Source organism: Dipodomys merriami, unplaced genomic scaffold, assembly GCF_024711535.1.
Source record: "Dipodomys merriami isolate MVZ:Mamm:240054 unplaced genomic scaffold, mDipMer1.0.p SCAF_3, whole genome shotgun sequence".
In the NCBI taxonomy this organism is placed as follows: domain Eukaryota; kingdom Metazoa; phylum Chordata; class Mammalia; order Rodentia; family Heteromyidae; genus Dipodomys; species Dipodomys merriami.
In genome coordinates, this window is record NW_027204492.1 from 36,799,764 (window position 1) to 36,816,574 (window position 16,811).

The 16,811-nt window shown below is 40.1% G+C and overlaps 1 protein-coding gene across 6 annotated transcripts; it reads right to left on the bottom strand.

The window, feature by feature from the left end:
* Positions 1 to 2,923: 2,923 nt before the first annotated feature.
* Nxt2 (nuclear transport factor 2 like export factor 2) lies at positions 2,924 to 13,475 on the bottom strand. Of its 6 annotated transcripts, none has more exons than XM_070039928.1 (5): positions 13,314 to 13,475; positions 11,079 to 11,163; positions 9,996 to 10,043; positions 6,785 to 6,929; positions 2,924 to 4,876 (listed from the first exon to the last, which is right to left on the bottom strand). In XM_070039928.1, the coding sequence occupies exons 1-5, from the start codon at positions 13,427 to 13,429 to the stop codon at positions 4,689 to 4,691; spliced, it is 582 nt and encodes a 193-aa protein (XP_069896029.1). In that variant the 5' UTR covers positions 13,430 to 13,475; the 3' UTR covers positions 2,924 to 4,688. The 6 variants fall into 6 exon arrangements, with proteins under 6 accessions (XP_069896029.1, XP_069896028.1, XP_069896033.1 ...); XM_070039927.1 differs by having other exon boundaries at positions 9,957 to 10,043; positions 13,314 to 13,474; XM_070039932.1 differs by lacking the exon at positions 13,314 to 13,475 and adding an exon at positions 12,142 to 12,242 and having other exon boundaries at positions 9,957 to 10,043.
* Positions 13,476 to 16,811: the final 3,336 nt, after the last annotated feature.

Here is a 16,811-nt window from a genome sequence, read left to right on the forward strand (position 1 = left end):
TTTAAAATTAGATATAGAATTGAATAAAAACTTCTACTGAAACTTCTATTGGTATTTTATGTAATCTGGAAGTGATAACTTACATTTTTATAACAACTAAGTGTGCCTATTTTTGAACTCCTGGTACTGGGGCTTGAACTCAGGGAATCATTGTGTTTTGCTTGGCTTGCTTTCTCACGGGCTGGTGTTCTATACTTGATTCATGCCTACAGTCAGGCTTTGAACTGGAATTCTTTAGGTCTCAGCCTCCTGAGTAGCTATAACAGGTGTAAACTACCATTGCTAGGATTTTGTTTAGAGCCTTTAAATCTTTTTTTTTTTTATTACTTTTTTTTTTGGGTCCTGTCATGGGGCCTGAACTCTGGGCCTGGGCACTATCTCTCAGCTCTTCAGCTCAAGGCTAGCGCTCTACCACTTGAGCCACAGTACCACTTCAGCTTTTTCCTTTTTGCTTATGTGGTGCTGAAGAATCGAACCCAGGGCCTCATGCTTGCAAGGCAAGCGCTCTACCACTGAGCCACCTTCCCAGCCCCCCTTTAAATCTTTTAAGAAAGAGGTATGTTTTTCTTGATTTGGCTTTGTGAAATTTTGTTAAGATTTAAAGTACCTTACAGTTTTCATTAGTATCATGAAAGGTGAGGTTTTCATGAGCAAATTTCCTCACTCTCCTTCACCTCCTTTAGAGGACTAAAAGCACTGGAAGGAGAGGGGCTTGCATTTCTCTGGCTATTTTAATATATCATGGCTTTCTGTTCAGGAAGGGAAATAGGAAGGACCACTATAGTAAAGTTCCTGATCTCTTCCTATATAGACCAGGCTAGGATGTGAGAAGACAGAATCACAGGCTCAGGGGTCCCTGGTAGGCCATATTTTACCTCTTTCTCCCACTGATCTTTCCCCCTAGCCCCACCCCCTTGAGGGTGCTGGCAGGATGGGTAGGGTCAGGGAGGAAAAAAATGTTTCATGAATAGAGCAACATGATAGGGTTGCTTTGGCTGAAATTAGATCAAGAAGACCTGATCTGGCCACCAGTAGCTCACACCTGTAATCCTAGCTATGAAGCCCAGGCAGCAAAGTCTGTGAGTCTCTTATGTCAACTTTACCAGCAAAAAGCCAGAAATAGAGCTATGGCTCAATTGGCAGAGTGCTAACTTTGAGCACAAAAACTCAGGGACAGTGCTCAGGCCTGAGTTCAAGCCCCAGGATTGGCACAAAGAAGGAGGAGGCCTGGAACATACTGTGGAGAACACGTGTTCTCGAGGAGTTTGGTATGGTCCTATCAATTTGGGAACCCTAGGTCTCATGGAGAGACTTGGTAGGGGGTGGGAGGGAGGTTAGAGTTTGAGGCTCAAGTTAGTCAGATAGGACATTTTAGGACACTGCTGCCTCCCAAGGTAGGCTCACCACTCCCCATTGGGCGCAGGACACCAAAACTGATTGCAGTGGAAGTGGGAAGGCAGCAGATCTGGGGTGACCGCATAGGTAGGGATAACTCTGGACCCTACTGCCAGCCCCCAAATGGACAAAATTTCAGAGATTTCTGGAAGGATATAGCAAAGCAAAGGGGAATAGTACAACCAGGTTCGCTTTTTCTGGATTTCCTTTCCCTGTCTCTCTTCTGCCCATTGGACTGCAGGCAGTCATGCTCAGCACATCTTGAGCCCCTGGGATGTGCAGAAGGAAGGGGTGGGAGGGTATGGGGTGGGGAGATTCACATCCTAGCTTTGGCATGGAAGGCTGGCAGCGCCAAGTTGGCACCATCACCCACGTGGAAGAGAGACATTGTTGGGAGCCTGCTCATACAGTTGCTGATGCTGAGATTGTGGAAGGGACATAAGCTGCTTTCCCCACACCAGGCTCAGATGAGTTGCCAAAGATGCAGCAGAATAGCTCATGGTTGCAACCAGCACAGAGCACACTCTCAATACCAAAGGTGCTGGCATTTGAGGTAACTTCAAAGCAGGAGCCCTGCTTGGTCATGAATTGCACCAAGTCACATGTACCTTGCAACAAGAAGCTGGCCACATAGATGGCACATGGGTCGCCATAGCTAAAGTGCTAGAGAAAGTTCTGTATAAATACCTTTTAGAAACCTCTGGCACGCGCCACACAAGCGCTCAGGCAATCTCTGGCCTGGCACAGCATGTGCAATAGTCTTTGTTGTTTTATTCAGGATTGTCTTGTTGAAATCTTAGCCAACCCCCACCCATAGACAGGCACATGGAGGCCAGCAACTGGAATACATGCTTTGTCAGTTAAACACCCAGGTCACCACTTCTAGGGACTCTGTTGGCCTCCAGCCATTGTACAGAGCTCCTGTGGTAGCTTTGTCCTGGGTGATCAAATCCCACTCTGATCACTAGAATTCCTCTGAAAGAAGTTGGCTGGATCTCCTCTGGCAAGTGAGACACAGTAGTGGCAGAGGTCTGTCTTAGCTGAGTTTGGAGTATAAGGAATGGGGAATAGGACTAGAAGGGTTTAGGCAACAGAACAGAGCAGGTACTGGAGGAGAGGGTGATGTGGTATCTTATTACATATTCTTTTTGTTTTATTTCACTGATTTGAGAGTGAAAGTACTAAGTACCTTCTTGGATTTTATTTGAATTCTTTCCCCAATACTGTGCTTATCCTTGAACCTCATTGGGCTTTACTTCCTACTGAATATAGCGTGCATATTGTCTAGTTTCTCAAGATTTAAGATTTTCAATTACTCACCAAAATTTCACTGGTACTTCATACAGGTTATTCTTAACAACATGAATACTTAGGAGGAAAAAGGAAAAATACAGTGGGTTACAATAAGAATAAAGTCTAAGTTGTCCACTCTTATTTTCAACATTTTCATATGATGTTGTAAGTTGAAAGACATTTTGAACTCTTAAAAATCAAAACACCTTAGGATACACGAGAAAACTTGCAATCGGAAAATTTATTTTTAAGTTATAAAAATATAAGAACATGTCAAAAATACAATAATTTACAAGTTATACAGTGTTTGGAGAAATTTAATTCACAAGAATTAACATCAGTTCTTTATATGAAGATTTTGAGACTTCTCCACAAAGAAAAGGACAGTATGTAGGCATTTTGATTGTTGCTGCTAAAACTGTGGCTTTAAAAATCCAAAACAATATTTTTGAATAAAATTTTGAGTATAATATCTACATTTTTTCAGTGTGACAAGAAGGTGTACTAGAACTTACAATTTTAATAGTATATCAGAATTAGTGTAGTTTGGAGCAAAAGAATATTACCGATTTTAAAATGGATATAAAACATTAATAAATACAAAGGCTTTTACAGTTAAACCAAACACCAGTTAAGATTTTTTCATTTCTCTTCACAAGTTGACACATAACAACAAATTGCTCTTTTGAAGTTTACATGAAAATCTATTGTTCTTTATCCTTAACAAACTGTAGTCACACAATGGGAATATTTTTTCAAAATATATCTTTTTGCCCAATGTCACAGGAAGAACAAATCATAAAATAATTTTAAATTTAAATAATATATAATACAGTTGAGAGTACAAAACTGGGGACATTCACTCACTTCATGGGTGGCTAATAAATAGGAGTATTTTGGCCTAAAGTTCACATGGAAGACTTAGAAGTTTATGGTGTCAAAGAGATAGGAATGGCTTTGTTTCCCACTTTCCTATTAGACCCTGTCACAAGTTAGGCTTATTGCTGACATTTTACTCCTACGCATTCTTTCATAAATTGACATATTTTGGTGACAAGTATGAGGTAAAGTACAAAACCTCAAAAGTTCATTCTTAGGGCAAAAGTGACATTCATGACTATTTGTCAAGGATAATAACAGCGGTTTAAGTCCTGAAAATAGGCCACATTTTTTAGGAGGTAGGAAACAAATTACAAAACTCTACCATTTGGTCAACCCTCTCCTCCTATCTCTTACTTTGGGCTTTAACCTTGGATTTCTACATTTGTCATTACCCATTCTCTCATTAAAGCTATTAGTTCTACTACCACTCATTTATCTAAATTTATACTTGGAGCTGCCAAGAACATGGTTTTAAGAAGTTTTGCTTTTAAGTCACTAAATACACCCAATACTCAGGTATCAACTGAGAACATTTTGCACACCTCTAGTCAACAAAAGAAAATATGAAAGAAAAAGACTACCAAATGGATCTACATGCAACTCAAATATATCAGAGTTGTTATGCAAACCTATACTGACCTGATCTTTAATAAAAAGTATATTATATATTAACTCTCTTACCAGTGTTAACCAAAAATAAGTACACATTTCACTATAAAATTAAGCTAATAACAAAAAATTCCACTCTTTCCCCAGAGATCTATGTTGTGCTAATATTCTATTACAAAAAGATTCCATTTTTGAAATAGGCTGGATTCACAGTGAGTACAATGTTAGTACCAAGATCATGTTTAATACTACTGTAAGAATGTCATCAGTGGAATGTGTATATAAGGCATGTAAAAAACTAGCATTAAAGCTCTTGAGGGCAACAATCCAAACTGGCAGCTGTGTCAAAAGGTGCTGCTAGAAATACAAAAATATTAAAGAAATGTAGTTGTAGCACATATTTCTAGTGCTTTTACAAGGAAAAGCTTTTTAATGAAATGTATTATTTTGTATATAAACTTCTGTTACTGGAACTAATGAACTCAATAAAGCATGGACTTGTGCCCTACTTAGTGACTATTAGACCAATCCTGAAAACGGAAGCAATCACTGGCAATCTTCCACACAGTGTTATTATTAGAAGCGGTCTGAGCTGTCAGCAGGAAATTCTGGTTAAAGTAGTGTTGTTTGTTCCCATCAAACTTGACGGTTCCACTGGTCACAACAAGAACTGTAGAGTGGCACTGTGTAGCATGCTCTTTAACCACACAGAAAAAGGAAAAAGAGAGGTCAGTTTCTATTTCTCAATAAACATATTTTAGGCTATACTGCTTTTTATCTAACCCATTCTTTACTCTGAGCATGTACACCCAAAGCCAGAAAACTATTCAGTTCAAAAATATCAAAATTATTTCCCATTCAAAAAGCTTTGGGGATATTCTAAAGTTTCAAAATAACTTACACATCTATTATTTCATTAGGTTTCTAAAAGCTTATTCATATATTTTACTTCTTTGTTTTACATGTTGTTTTGTTAATATAAAGGGGATGTACAGAGTGGTTATAGTTATGTTAGTCAGGTGATGAGTACATTTCTTTTTGGACAATGTCCCCCTTCTTTCACTCCCATCATATTTTGTTTCATAAGCTATCTTTCCAGAACTAAAAAGAAAAAAAATCCCACAGAAAATATACTTTACATACTAAGGACTATACCTAGAATTAAATTTTATAACTTCACTGAATTCTGAACCAAATTCTTCCTTTACAAAAGTGATCCCTTTCTATAAAAGGGAAGATTTTTGTGAAATTTTAACAAGAAATTTGAGATACTATAAAACATTAATAGTGATATGGTGCAATTTTTTCTGGAGATATTCTTCTCTCCTTTCAATTAACAAAAATAAAATTTAGTCCCATATAATCTTTTTATTTTTTTTTGCAAAATTGGGGGGATTGAATGAGGCTTGTGCCAGTAATCCTAGCTACTCATGAGACTGAGATCTGTGGATCACAGTTTGAAGCCAGTTTGGTAGGAATGCCCGTGAAACTTAAAAAAAAAAACCAACTACATATTTTATTGTTATTGTAGAGGTGATATACAGAGAGGGTTTACAGTATATGTCAGGTCATGAATACATTTCTTTTTGAACCTTGTCATCCCTTCTCTTGTTCTCTCCCAGGTTTTCCTTCCCGTCCTGACCCACAAGTTGTATAGTTCATTTTCCACAAAGTGTCTAGTGAGTATCACTGCTGCATTTGTTCACCCTTTGTCCCATCTTTTCTATGGCCCCCTTACATTCCCTAAAACAAATAATCAAACAAGAGAAAAGACAACAAAAACAGCAGCAACAACAACAAAAAATCTCGTTTTCATTTCTTGGAATTTATTTTGTAAAATATTATTTTATATGATAATATGCATGTGGCTATTGAGCCTTTGCGTTCTCCTACTATGAATATCCTCCATGTCTGTGTGAATATCATGATAAATTATTTAGGCCCAATTAACTTATCTCCAATTAATTAGCAAAAAGCCAGTAGTAGAGGCATGGCTGAAGTGGTAGAGCCGTAGCCTTTAGTAAATAACCTCAAGGACTGAGCACCCAGGCCTTGAGTTTAAGGTCGGCTCCAAAAATACATACATACTTACATAAAATTTGGGGATTGAACCCAGAGGCTTGCACTTGTTAGATAGGTGCTTACCACTTGAGCTACATTCTTTCCATTTTTAGTTATTTTTCAACAAAGTGTCACATTTATGCCCAGGTCTTGACCATGACCTAATTATTATATTTCCTGTTTAGCTGAGATGATAAGCGCCCTCCACCATGCCCAGCTTTTTATTCGTTGAGATGGGAACTTTTGGCCTGAACTGGCTTCAAATGCAATCCTTCCAGTCTTTGCATAGTTAGGATTACAAGTGTGAGCCATCAAACCCAACTTGAACAATTTTTATTAAACCATAATCACACCATCCACTAAAACCTACTAGTGGTTCTCTCAAGTGATAGGCACCAAAAGGAATTCATTTGGACACATGAATTGTTCATTATGTTTAGCTTGTTCAAATAAGTAAATTTTTCTAAAACTAAAAGTTCCTTGCTGCAAAACTCACTGCTCAACTAAGAAAATAAATGAAGCATCTTAAAGAACATAATCTTACCATGAACTGGTTGACAATCTAACATATTAACCTGGAACTGACTAGAAGGCAACATTTCGAAGAAATGTCTTAGCTCGTTCAACCCAGTAACAACATTTCCATTCCAAATTAAGGTGGCCCTGTCCAGATATAGTCGGATAAGTGCCTAAAAGAAAAATAAAAGTTTTAAAAGGAGATTTTTTTCTAGATAAGCATTTTCTAGAAATTCAGCCAAAGTTTATAATGGTATATACATATTTCCTGGCTCTACCTCTATTACTACTTCTTTTAACATCTAATGTGAATACAGTATCTATTAAAAAGGTATCTTCCAACTCTTTATACATAGAGCAATTAATATATCTTTTCATATTTCCAATTTAGCCACAAGGAAATAAATTTGCATCCAAAACCAGAAAGGGTTTTAAAGTTTTGGTTTCTGTTGTACAGTGAATTAAAATGATCTCAAGTTCCAAGTATAGACAACTTAATTTTTAGAAATTAGGTTGCCAATTATGCTCTACTATGTTTTAACACTAGTGGTTACATATTTGTAAACCATTTAATGTTTGCATTTGTTAGGAAGAATTTGTTTAAGTGTCAGCATATTTCATTCTAAAGAATTATGAGTACTTGCAAAGTCTTTAGTAAATGATATAACTAAGACCCAAAAGAGGCAAAGTTCAACAATTCACTCTTTATGGTTAAGGGAGACTTTGCTTTATTCTAAAATTTATCTTGGTTTAAAAAGCCAAAATATATTTTGATATTGCTAATAAAATGTGCTGTTGTTTTATATACTAGTGTTTTATTTATTTACTTAATTATTTGTAGAACTGTTTGAACTCAAGGCCTCATGCTTGCTAGGCTGATGCCATACTCTTAGCCTGTTTTTCTCTATTTCTCAGATAAGGTCTTGCTATTTTCTCCAGACTTGCACCTGAGCAGCAACTCATTTGTTTATAGGTTTTCCATTGTGGGGTGGGGGGGTCATAGGCAACACACACAGTCTGCGTTCCCTCTATGGAGAGAGTCTTGAAGATTTTCTGCATATGCTGGCTTGGAACTGTGATCCTCCCAATCTCAGACAGGAGTGTACCAGGGCACCAAGCTAAGGGTGAAGAAAGAGTCTTAGCTCTGTACATCGCCTTTATAATAACAATAAAAAATTTAAAAATTAAATTAAGGACAAAAAAGGGTGTTAGGAAATATTCTGCCTGGGCTTGCCTCACATTTTGGTATTTCTATTCTCAACCTGCAAAGACTAAGACTAAGCTAAGACTAAGATTAGCTAACAGTACAAGTGTACCCAGAAATATTCAGCTTGCTACTTCACTTTTGCAAGCAATCAAGTATAGTAACATTCAAGACAAGATACAATAATAGTACATTGTCAGCTTCTTTCTCTATGTCTTACATAATCAAATATTGGTTGCATTTTAACTTCTGCTTTAAAAAAATAACAAAGAAAATTTTAGCTACTAGATAGGTGCTGCTGGCTCATGCCTCTAATCTAAGCTACTTTGGAGGCTGAGATCTGAGGATTAAGGAAAGACAGGAAAGTCTGAGAAACTCTTATGTCCAATTAGGCACCAAAAAGCTGCAAGTGGAACTGTGGCTCAAGTGGTAAAAACTAGCCTTAAGTGAAAAAGGTAAGGGACAGAGCCAGGCCCTGAGTTCATGCCCCAGCATACAAACACCAAACAAATTTTTAGATAAGGTATTAACTTTTGTACCTGCAGTATAGAAAGAAGTTCTTTTAAAAGTTAATAAAACACCTGGGCACTGGTGGCTCATGCCTATCATCCTAGCTACCCAGGAAGCTGAGATCTAAGGATTGTGATTTGAAGCCATCCTAGGCAGGAAAGTCTGTAAGACTCATCTCTGATTAACCACCAAGAAGCCAGAAGTGGAGCTGTAGCTCAAGTGGTGGAGCACTCACCTTGGGCAAAATAGCTCCATGAAATCACCCAGGCCTTGAGTTCAGGCCCTGGACTAGCACAGAAAAAAATCAATAAAACAAGCTAAGCATTGTTGGCTCATACCTGTAATCCTAGCTACTCAGTAGGTTAAGCTCTGAGGATCACAGTTTGAAGCCAGAGTAGCAAAGTCTGTGTGACTCTTATCTCCAAATAACCACCAAAAAAACCCAGTAGAGCTGTAGTTCAAGTGGTAAAACACTAGACTTGGGCAAAAAAGCTCAGAGATAGTACTCAAGCCTTGAGTTCAAGTCTCAGTGGCTGTAATCATAGCCACTCTAGGCACTGATATCTAAGGATCATGGTTCAAAGCCAACAGAGGCAGAAAAGTACATGAGACTCTTAGCTCCAATAAGCTACCTCTTAAAAAGCTGGAATTGGAGCTCTGGCTCAAGAACTAGAGTGTCAACCTTGAGCAAAAGTAGCTCAGAGATAGCACCCAGGTCGAGTTCAAGCCCCAGGACTGGCAAAATAAAGAGTTTAAAAGAAGTTATCAATTTGCCTAAGTCCATGCAACTAAGTACAATCATCTACAAGATGATTTCAGAGACCAAACTCCCACTTAATACCCTATTAATCCCCCATAAACAAGCCGTTTTTTCCTTCTTTTTGGTGGTACTGGGGATTGAATTCAAGAGCCTTGTGTTTCCTATGTAGGCACTTCTACTCCCAGCTCTTTTTGCTTCATTATATAAACAAGATGTTGAGTAATATATCAAAGGGAGATCTAAAGTATAATGCAATTTTTTTTCCTGCTGGCACAGATTTAATGATAGGAACACACCAGGAAGCCTAGCTTTTTATTGGCAGACATGGGTCTACCAAACTTCTTGTCCAGGCTGCACTCAAACCCTGATCCTTACTATTAGCTGCGATTACAGGCAGAAGCCACGGTGCCAGATAGCAATTTTCTTTTGCAGAATAAGACTGAGCTGGGAATACGGCTTAGTGGTAGAGTGCTTGCCTATCATGAATGAAGCCCTGGGTTCGATTCCTCACATACACAGAAAAAGCCAGAAGTGGCACTGTGGCTCAAGTTGTAGAGAGCTGGCCTTGAGCAAAAGAGCCTAGGGATAGTGCCCTGGCCTTGAGTTTGAGCCCCAGGATTGGAAAAAAAATTTAAAAAGAATAAGACCATAGGTATCATTTATACAAGTAAGGTAAATGTCTCAATAAAAAACTATACTTGAGAAATAGAGATCACATTAACTCACCCTTCTTCTTTTGTCCATTGTATTATAGTAAATACTCACAAATTCCTCAGCAGCTCTACATGCTTGATCTGCATAAGTTTTAAAATCCTACAAGAAAAATTTCAGAATTGTATATTACCATTCCAGTGATAAAATAGAAACAATTTATTTTTATCACTATATGGCCCTATATACAGTACACATTTTTCCATATGTTTGGACATGTTAAAGTTAGGGCTCCGAAGTTTCCAAGTTTTAAAATTTTTACTATTTCTAGGTGCATGTGTTTAGGAAGTTATTTATCTTTCATGCAAGAATTTATTTTTCTGTTCCAGTCTGGGGCTTTAACTCAGAGACTCAATGCTAGATGTCCAGTTCCTGACCTTTTTAAATTTTTCACATGTCACTTTATTATCTTCATCTTTAGCCACTAAGAGATTTTTCAAATTTTTACAAAATAACCAACTCAAAATCACGGGGCTTGAAATTTAGGAGGTGGGGCTGGAGTGGAATCTCTAGTGGATAAAGGTAGTAAAGTGCTGGGTGCTCATTTTGGTTGAGAGCTTATGAATTAGATCAAAAGTTTGAAAGAAAATAAAAATCACCAAGTTAACAAGGAATTTCAACGGGCTCCTTCCAAGTCTACACAGCTTCACTTTAGGAAACTTTCCTATATTCCACAAACTGAAATTCACCGAGGTTAGTAAATGGACCAGTATACGGTAAACCTATGCTGTTAAAATTCGGGCAGACTATTTGGGATTAATTTGGCTCCTCCTAAACCCTTTAGAGAGCCAAGGATATTAGAGGAATTGCAGACAAAGAACGGCCACTTTTCATTTGTTTCTGAGGTTTTCGAAAGTGACTTTAGAGCATGAGAAAAGTGGGCCTTATAAGCCATAAAATGCAGAAGCCCAACCCACCCCTGACCTCATCCCCGCTACTCACGATGTCGAGCCTTAGGGAGAGCTGGACAACCGTAGCTGGTGGGCGGGCAGCAAAATGGAGCCGGCTTCGCAGGCCGGCGGGCCAGACAGTGATTCGCCGCTTTTCCACGTGACTAACAAGACCAGCTCGCCGCGCCTCCTGGGTTCCCAACCTTTAACGTCCAGGCGCCCAACAGTGCGCCACCCAAACACTTACCACAGACATGCCTGACGGCGGTCCAGAATCACACTTTTTCAACCGTGGGTGTCTCCCTTCTCTCCTATCTGATCCGTTTCTTGGGCTGAGGAATGACAAGATATTCACCAAGAAAGCGAAACCCGCCAAACGCACGTAATACTTGCCCCGCCCATTCCCTTCCGGAAGTACCTCCGAGAGAGGTTAAAACACTGAGGTCCCAGCCGGAAATGCCATTTCCCTTCAGTTCACGCCGATGTCATATTTGTTATTTTTACGTGGTTTAACAGAATGATTGTTACAGTACAAAGATAAATTCTGCCAATTTTCCTCCTCGCCCAGTCCCCCCTCCGTTCCCACTCCAGTCCGGTAGTCTCCTGAAGCTGAAACGCCACGCCCTCCAATGCCTAAGCTAAATAGTCCAACTATCCGCCCCATCCCCGCCCCTGTCGCTCCCCGCCTCAGCCTCGGAGTCGAAGCTTAAAGACCCAGCTACCCGTTTCCCCACTCCCACTCCAAGTGAAACGCACACCTCCCCGCTACCCCACACCATAGCCGCCAACTCCCCCAGCCTCGCCTCGCTCCGCTCTTCGCCTCGACCCCCGTCTCTCTGCCCCATCCTCTTCAGGCCAACTGCTGCAGCCCGCGTGCTGAAGTTGAAAGGCCCCGGTCTCCGCTCCCCCTCCCCGTCAGGTGAAACGTCCCGCCCTCGCCACGTGCGCTCCACCCCGCGCCGAAACTGACACGCTCGGCTGCACGCCCCACCCTCCTCAAGTGAAAGCCCAGCCCCATCCCGCTCCAAGCCACGGAGCCAAAGCTGAAATGCTCGGAATAACCCGCCGCCCCCGCTTCGCCCTGCATCCGCCTCCGCCTTGCCCCTCTTCTCGCCTGGTCCTGGGAGGTTAAATTGAAACGCCCAGCTTTCTGCCCCGCCCCGCGTCCTGCTCCCCGCTCCGCCTCTGTTGCCGCCCCTCTCCGCCCTGCTTCTCGCCTCCGCCTCAGAGCCAAAGTAAAACAACCGAGTCTCCGCCCCTGCCCCGCCCATCGGCCCCGAAGCCTGAAACGCTCGCATCGTAGCCCCCACCTAGTTCCGCCCCATCCCGCTTCTCGCCTAGACTCTTGCTTCGGCCTCGCATCCGAAAGTATAACGCCCAAATTCCCTTTCCGCCCCCGTTCACGCCTCGTCCCCACAGCCGAAGCAAAATGACCGAGTACCCGCCCCTTCCCCGCCCCTCGGCCCTGAAGCTGAAACGCTCAGCTCCCAGCCCCGCCCCTTGCTTCCGTCCGGGAGCCTAAGCTGAAATGCTCCGGTCTTTGCAACAGTCGTGTACCAAAACTTAGAGGTCCGTCGCCCCGCCTCACATCCTGCTAGGCTTTGTGTTGCGGCCCGGAAGCCCAAGCTAAAACGCCCGGGTCCCCGCTCGTGGACTCGGGCCTCAGAGCCAAAGCAGAAAAGCCTGCCTCCCCTACCCCCGTCACCGCCCCTCGTTTCGGCCTGGGAGCCAAAGCTTAAACGCCCGTCCCAGTCCACGCCGCGCTGCACGCCTTGGCCGGAGCCAGGCCAGACAAGGCCGGCTCTGCGTCCCCGCCCCGCCCTAAAGCGAAAGCGTTCTTGGGAGGAGACTTCTAAGCTCCAAGGAGGGGGCGGGGAGCAAATGAGTTAACGGCTACAGAGGACAATCTCCTTAACTCACTACAGAAAGGGAGGCGGACCTAAGACTTTGAGGGAAGCCACTGAAGCTTGAGAAAAGTATCAGGCTCGGCTGTGGTACTGAAACCCTGTACAGTTACGCAATCTCCTCAAGGAAGAGCTATTCAAATTCCTAGCATACTATCGGAACGTCTAGAATTATTCAGAATTTGATTTTTACCCTTTTCAACAGCAATAAAAAAAATATCCCTCAACCAGTCCCTCCATTCTGAGGTAACTTGAATGCCCGCCCACTTGCGCAACCTTTTTGCCTCACTCATTTTGGAAAGGAACTTAAGGATAGTTACTTTAGTTAAAACAGTTGTTTTTTTTTTCCTTTTGTGAGGTAGTTTTTCGATCTCTATTCAATAGTTATGAGAAATATTACTTTCTAGCTACCAAATACCACAGTGATTAGCCCCCAGAATCACAGAAATTCAAGGCCAATTAACAAATTAATAATTAAAACCGGCCTCACTCCCCTCGATATGGACTATCCTTCAAATATCGCTCATCTCAAAGCTAACAACTTCTGGTCCTTAAATTCGAAGTTCCTGTAAACATACCACTCGTACTTGGCTTCTCTTTCCTTCCGGAACCTGCTATACTTCTCTCCTCTTTCCCCCGCCCAATCATCTCTTGACATTTTTCCTCTTCTATTCATACTTCTGCTCCGGCTCATCTCCACCTCTAACCTAACTGCCTCCTCATCAACGGTTTGCTTTTAACCGTTTTTTTCCCCTCTTAAATACTAAGGAAACACCAACGTCACTTCCGATGAGCTTCCAACTCTCGTGAGATCTCAGCTGTTACTCTCATCTCTAACATCCTCGTATTTTCAGAGCCACAGTTGCATGTGTAGAGTTTTATCCAAGTGTGTTAGACACTTCTCAAATTCTTAGCCCCAAATGTAAACTCATTTCTGGTATACTTCTAACGTACATTTTCTCGTACACCTATAAATGTATCTTTGGATGTTTAATTTTAGTTTTCCTCTCTGCATAACCCTCATTTATTCATTCAACTAATATTTACTAAACATTTGCTATATGTTAGGCATTGTGCAGGGCTCGAGAAATATACTGTGGTAAACCAAATACACATGATCCATACATTCATGGAGCTCACATTGTGCCACGAATAGAAGACAATATATAAAACATGAATAAAACATGAATCACTTTCAAAGAAATTCCAAGTAACTATTTATGAGTAACTTGCCGAATTGGACTAGTCTCTAAAACTAGATATAGTTTCGTTCATCGATATGTTTTAAAGTTTTTTTTCTTTCTTTTTTTAAGCACACCATATTTATTTATTTAATTTTTTATTGTGAAAATACTTTAAAGAGGGGTTACAATTACATAGGCCAGATAATGAATACATGTCTTATCAAGCATTGTAGCCTCCTCCTTTACCAAGCTGGGTGCCAGGGGGTCATGCCTGTAATCCTAGCTACTTAAGAATCTGAAATCTGGGACTGGAAACGTGGCTCAGTGCTGGACTGCTTGCTTTGCATGCTTGAGGCTCTGGGTTCTATTCCTCAGCACCACCTAAGCAGAAGAAGCCGGAAGTGGTGCTGTGGCTCAAGTGGTAGAGGGCTAATCATGAGCTGAAGAGCTCAGGGACAGCACCCAGGCCCAGAGTTCAGGCCCACAACAGACAAAAAAAAAAAAAAAAAAAAAAAAAAAGATTTGATTTTTCCCTTCCCCTCCACAAATTATACTGACATCAAATACAGTGAAAGCAGGGGTTATACCATGGGGGAGGGATTTTTTATTTCATTTCTTTTATTTTATTTTATTAAATAGGATTATATATAATCTGATAACCTCAAAATTTTAGGTTTTGTTGGTCTACTCATGTTGTGTGTTCTTTCTCATCCACAACATAATATACTGTCCCTGAACTGCTCATAAATGTTGGGAAATGATTTCATTTGTGCCGGTCCTGAAGCATGAACCCTGAGAGCTGTCCCTGAGATTGTTGCTCAAAATTAGCACTCTACCACTTGAGCCACAACACCACTTCCTGCACTGGCTTTGAACGGCTATCTTCAGATCCCATCCACTCGGATAGGATTCTACACGGCTGGAGAAAGATCTTTATTTCTGACCCACTTTTACATTAAAGGTATAGTCCTTTCAAATACTGGATTATGGATATAGGGTTTTCCAATTAGGTTATTTTGATAGAGCCTTAGACTTTTGTTCTTGCCCCCATGACTGGGAAAAATCATATACACACCAAAGAGGAAATTCAAGACAGATTCATTTAACAAATATCCTTAGAGGAAGAAAATAGCTTCAATGTCTTCAGGTTACAGACTCCATTTAGATTTTGCCCCATTAGCTTCTGACACTTTAAAAAACATTCATTCTGTCTTTCTCTCCCCCTCATCCCTTCTCCTTCTCTCCTCCATTCCTCCCTCCCTCTCTTTTTCCCTCCATCTTCCTCTTTCCTCCTCTCATTGTTCCCTTTTTTTTTTGCTTTCCTTTCCCTATACATAAACTTTGAATTTAATCACTCAATTTCCCCCCAAATTCTAAACTCATTTTATTTTATTTTTTATTGTTATTATCAAGGTGATGTACAAAGGAGTTATAGTTTCATAAGCCAGGTAATGAGTACATTTCTTTTTGGACAATGTCACCCCATCCCTCACTCATAGTTTTTCCCTCCTGTCGCCACTCACAAGTTATATAGTTCATTTTCAACATAGTGTCTAGTGAGCACCATTATTGCATTTGTTCACCATTTGTCCCTCTATTCTGGGCTGAATTAAAACTTTAAGGCCTACTTTAGTCTAGTTTCAATTTAGTTGGTTTCCCAGGCTTTTTTCATGAATTTACCCAAACCAGCAAATTAACTGCTACCATTTGCCAAAAATATCCTGCCATATTGTCAATTGATTTTCTTGTAGGATTTAATTTAATTCTCACTACCTCAGATAAGTATACATTATTATTTCAACTTAATTTTTTAACTTGAAGTTCAAAGAAGGTAAATAAGTTGGTTAAGATGAATTAGTTAATGGACCTAGAATTCCATGCCCAAACTATTTTTTATGCATTTGATTATACATTTATTATTTGGAAGTCTTCTCTGAGAAGCCTTCTTCCATTTTATGACCTCTGGATTCTGGTGGATGTCCACTTTTCTACCTTCATTCTGTAAAATCGATAGTATATTTTGCGTGGTAGTATTGGTAGAAGCAAACAAGTCATATATTTTCTGCTTGAAAATATTATTTTCCTGCCCAGGGCAAAGATTCAGCAGTCAACTATTTAAAACCATGAAGTTGGGAGAGTTTAGATTATTTGTAGGTATTGAGAAATATTAATAAAATTCAAAAGAGAGCTGAGGACTGTGGAATGAATAACACACTCAGGTTGGGTTGATTCACGTTATTTATTTGTGACTTTAGCACCAGCTCTGCTAGTCAAATATGGCCCTAGTAAAATAAAAGTTATTGGGGGTTTTCAACATTATCTGAATATTTATCTTGCATTGATCTAGAACAATTAGAAAAGTGACCTGAGCCTTATCATGATCTGGCCCCATCATGTCCAGGTCTGTAATTGGCAAGCATCGTATTCATACCAAATAATGATTTTTAAAGTTTTTATGAGATATACTTCAAATACTATATAATTCCTCAATTTAAACGGTAGAGTTCAGTCATTTTTAGTATAGTCACAGATTTAAGCATTTCTACTGAATTTAAGAATGTGTTATCATTCTTTTCCCTTTATAAATCTCCATTCCCTTTTGTTCCAGCTCCTGACAACTATCAATCACCTTCCCATATCTGTGCATTTACCTATTCTTGCATTATAAACAAATGGAATTATACATTACGTGGTCTTTTGTGTTTGGTTTCTTTCACCTAATGGAATATTTTCAAGGTTCATCCATATTACAGCATATATCAGGACTTCATTACTTTCCATTGTAGAAGAATATTATTCTGCTGTAATACAATACATTTATCCATTTATCGATTGATGAATATTTGAGTGGCTTCTGCTTCTGGTTACTATGAATAAATCTTCCATGAACAT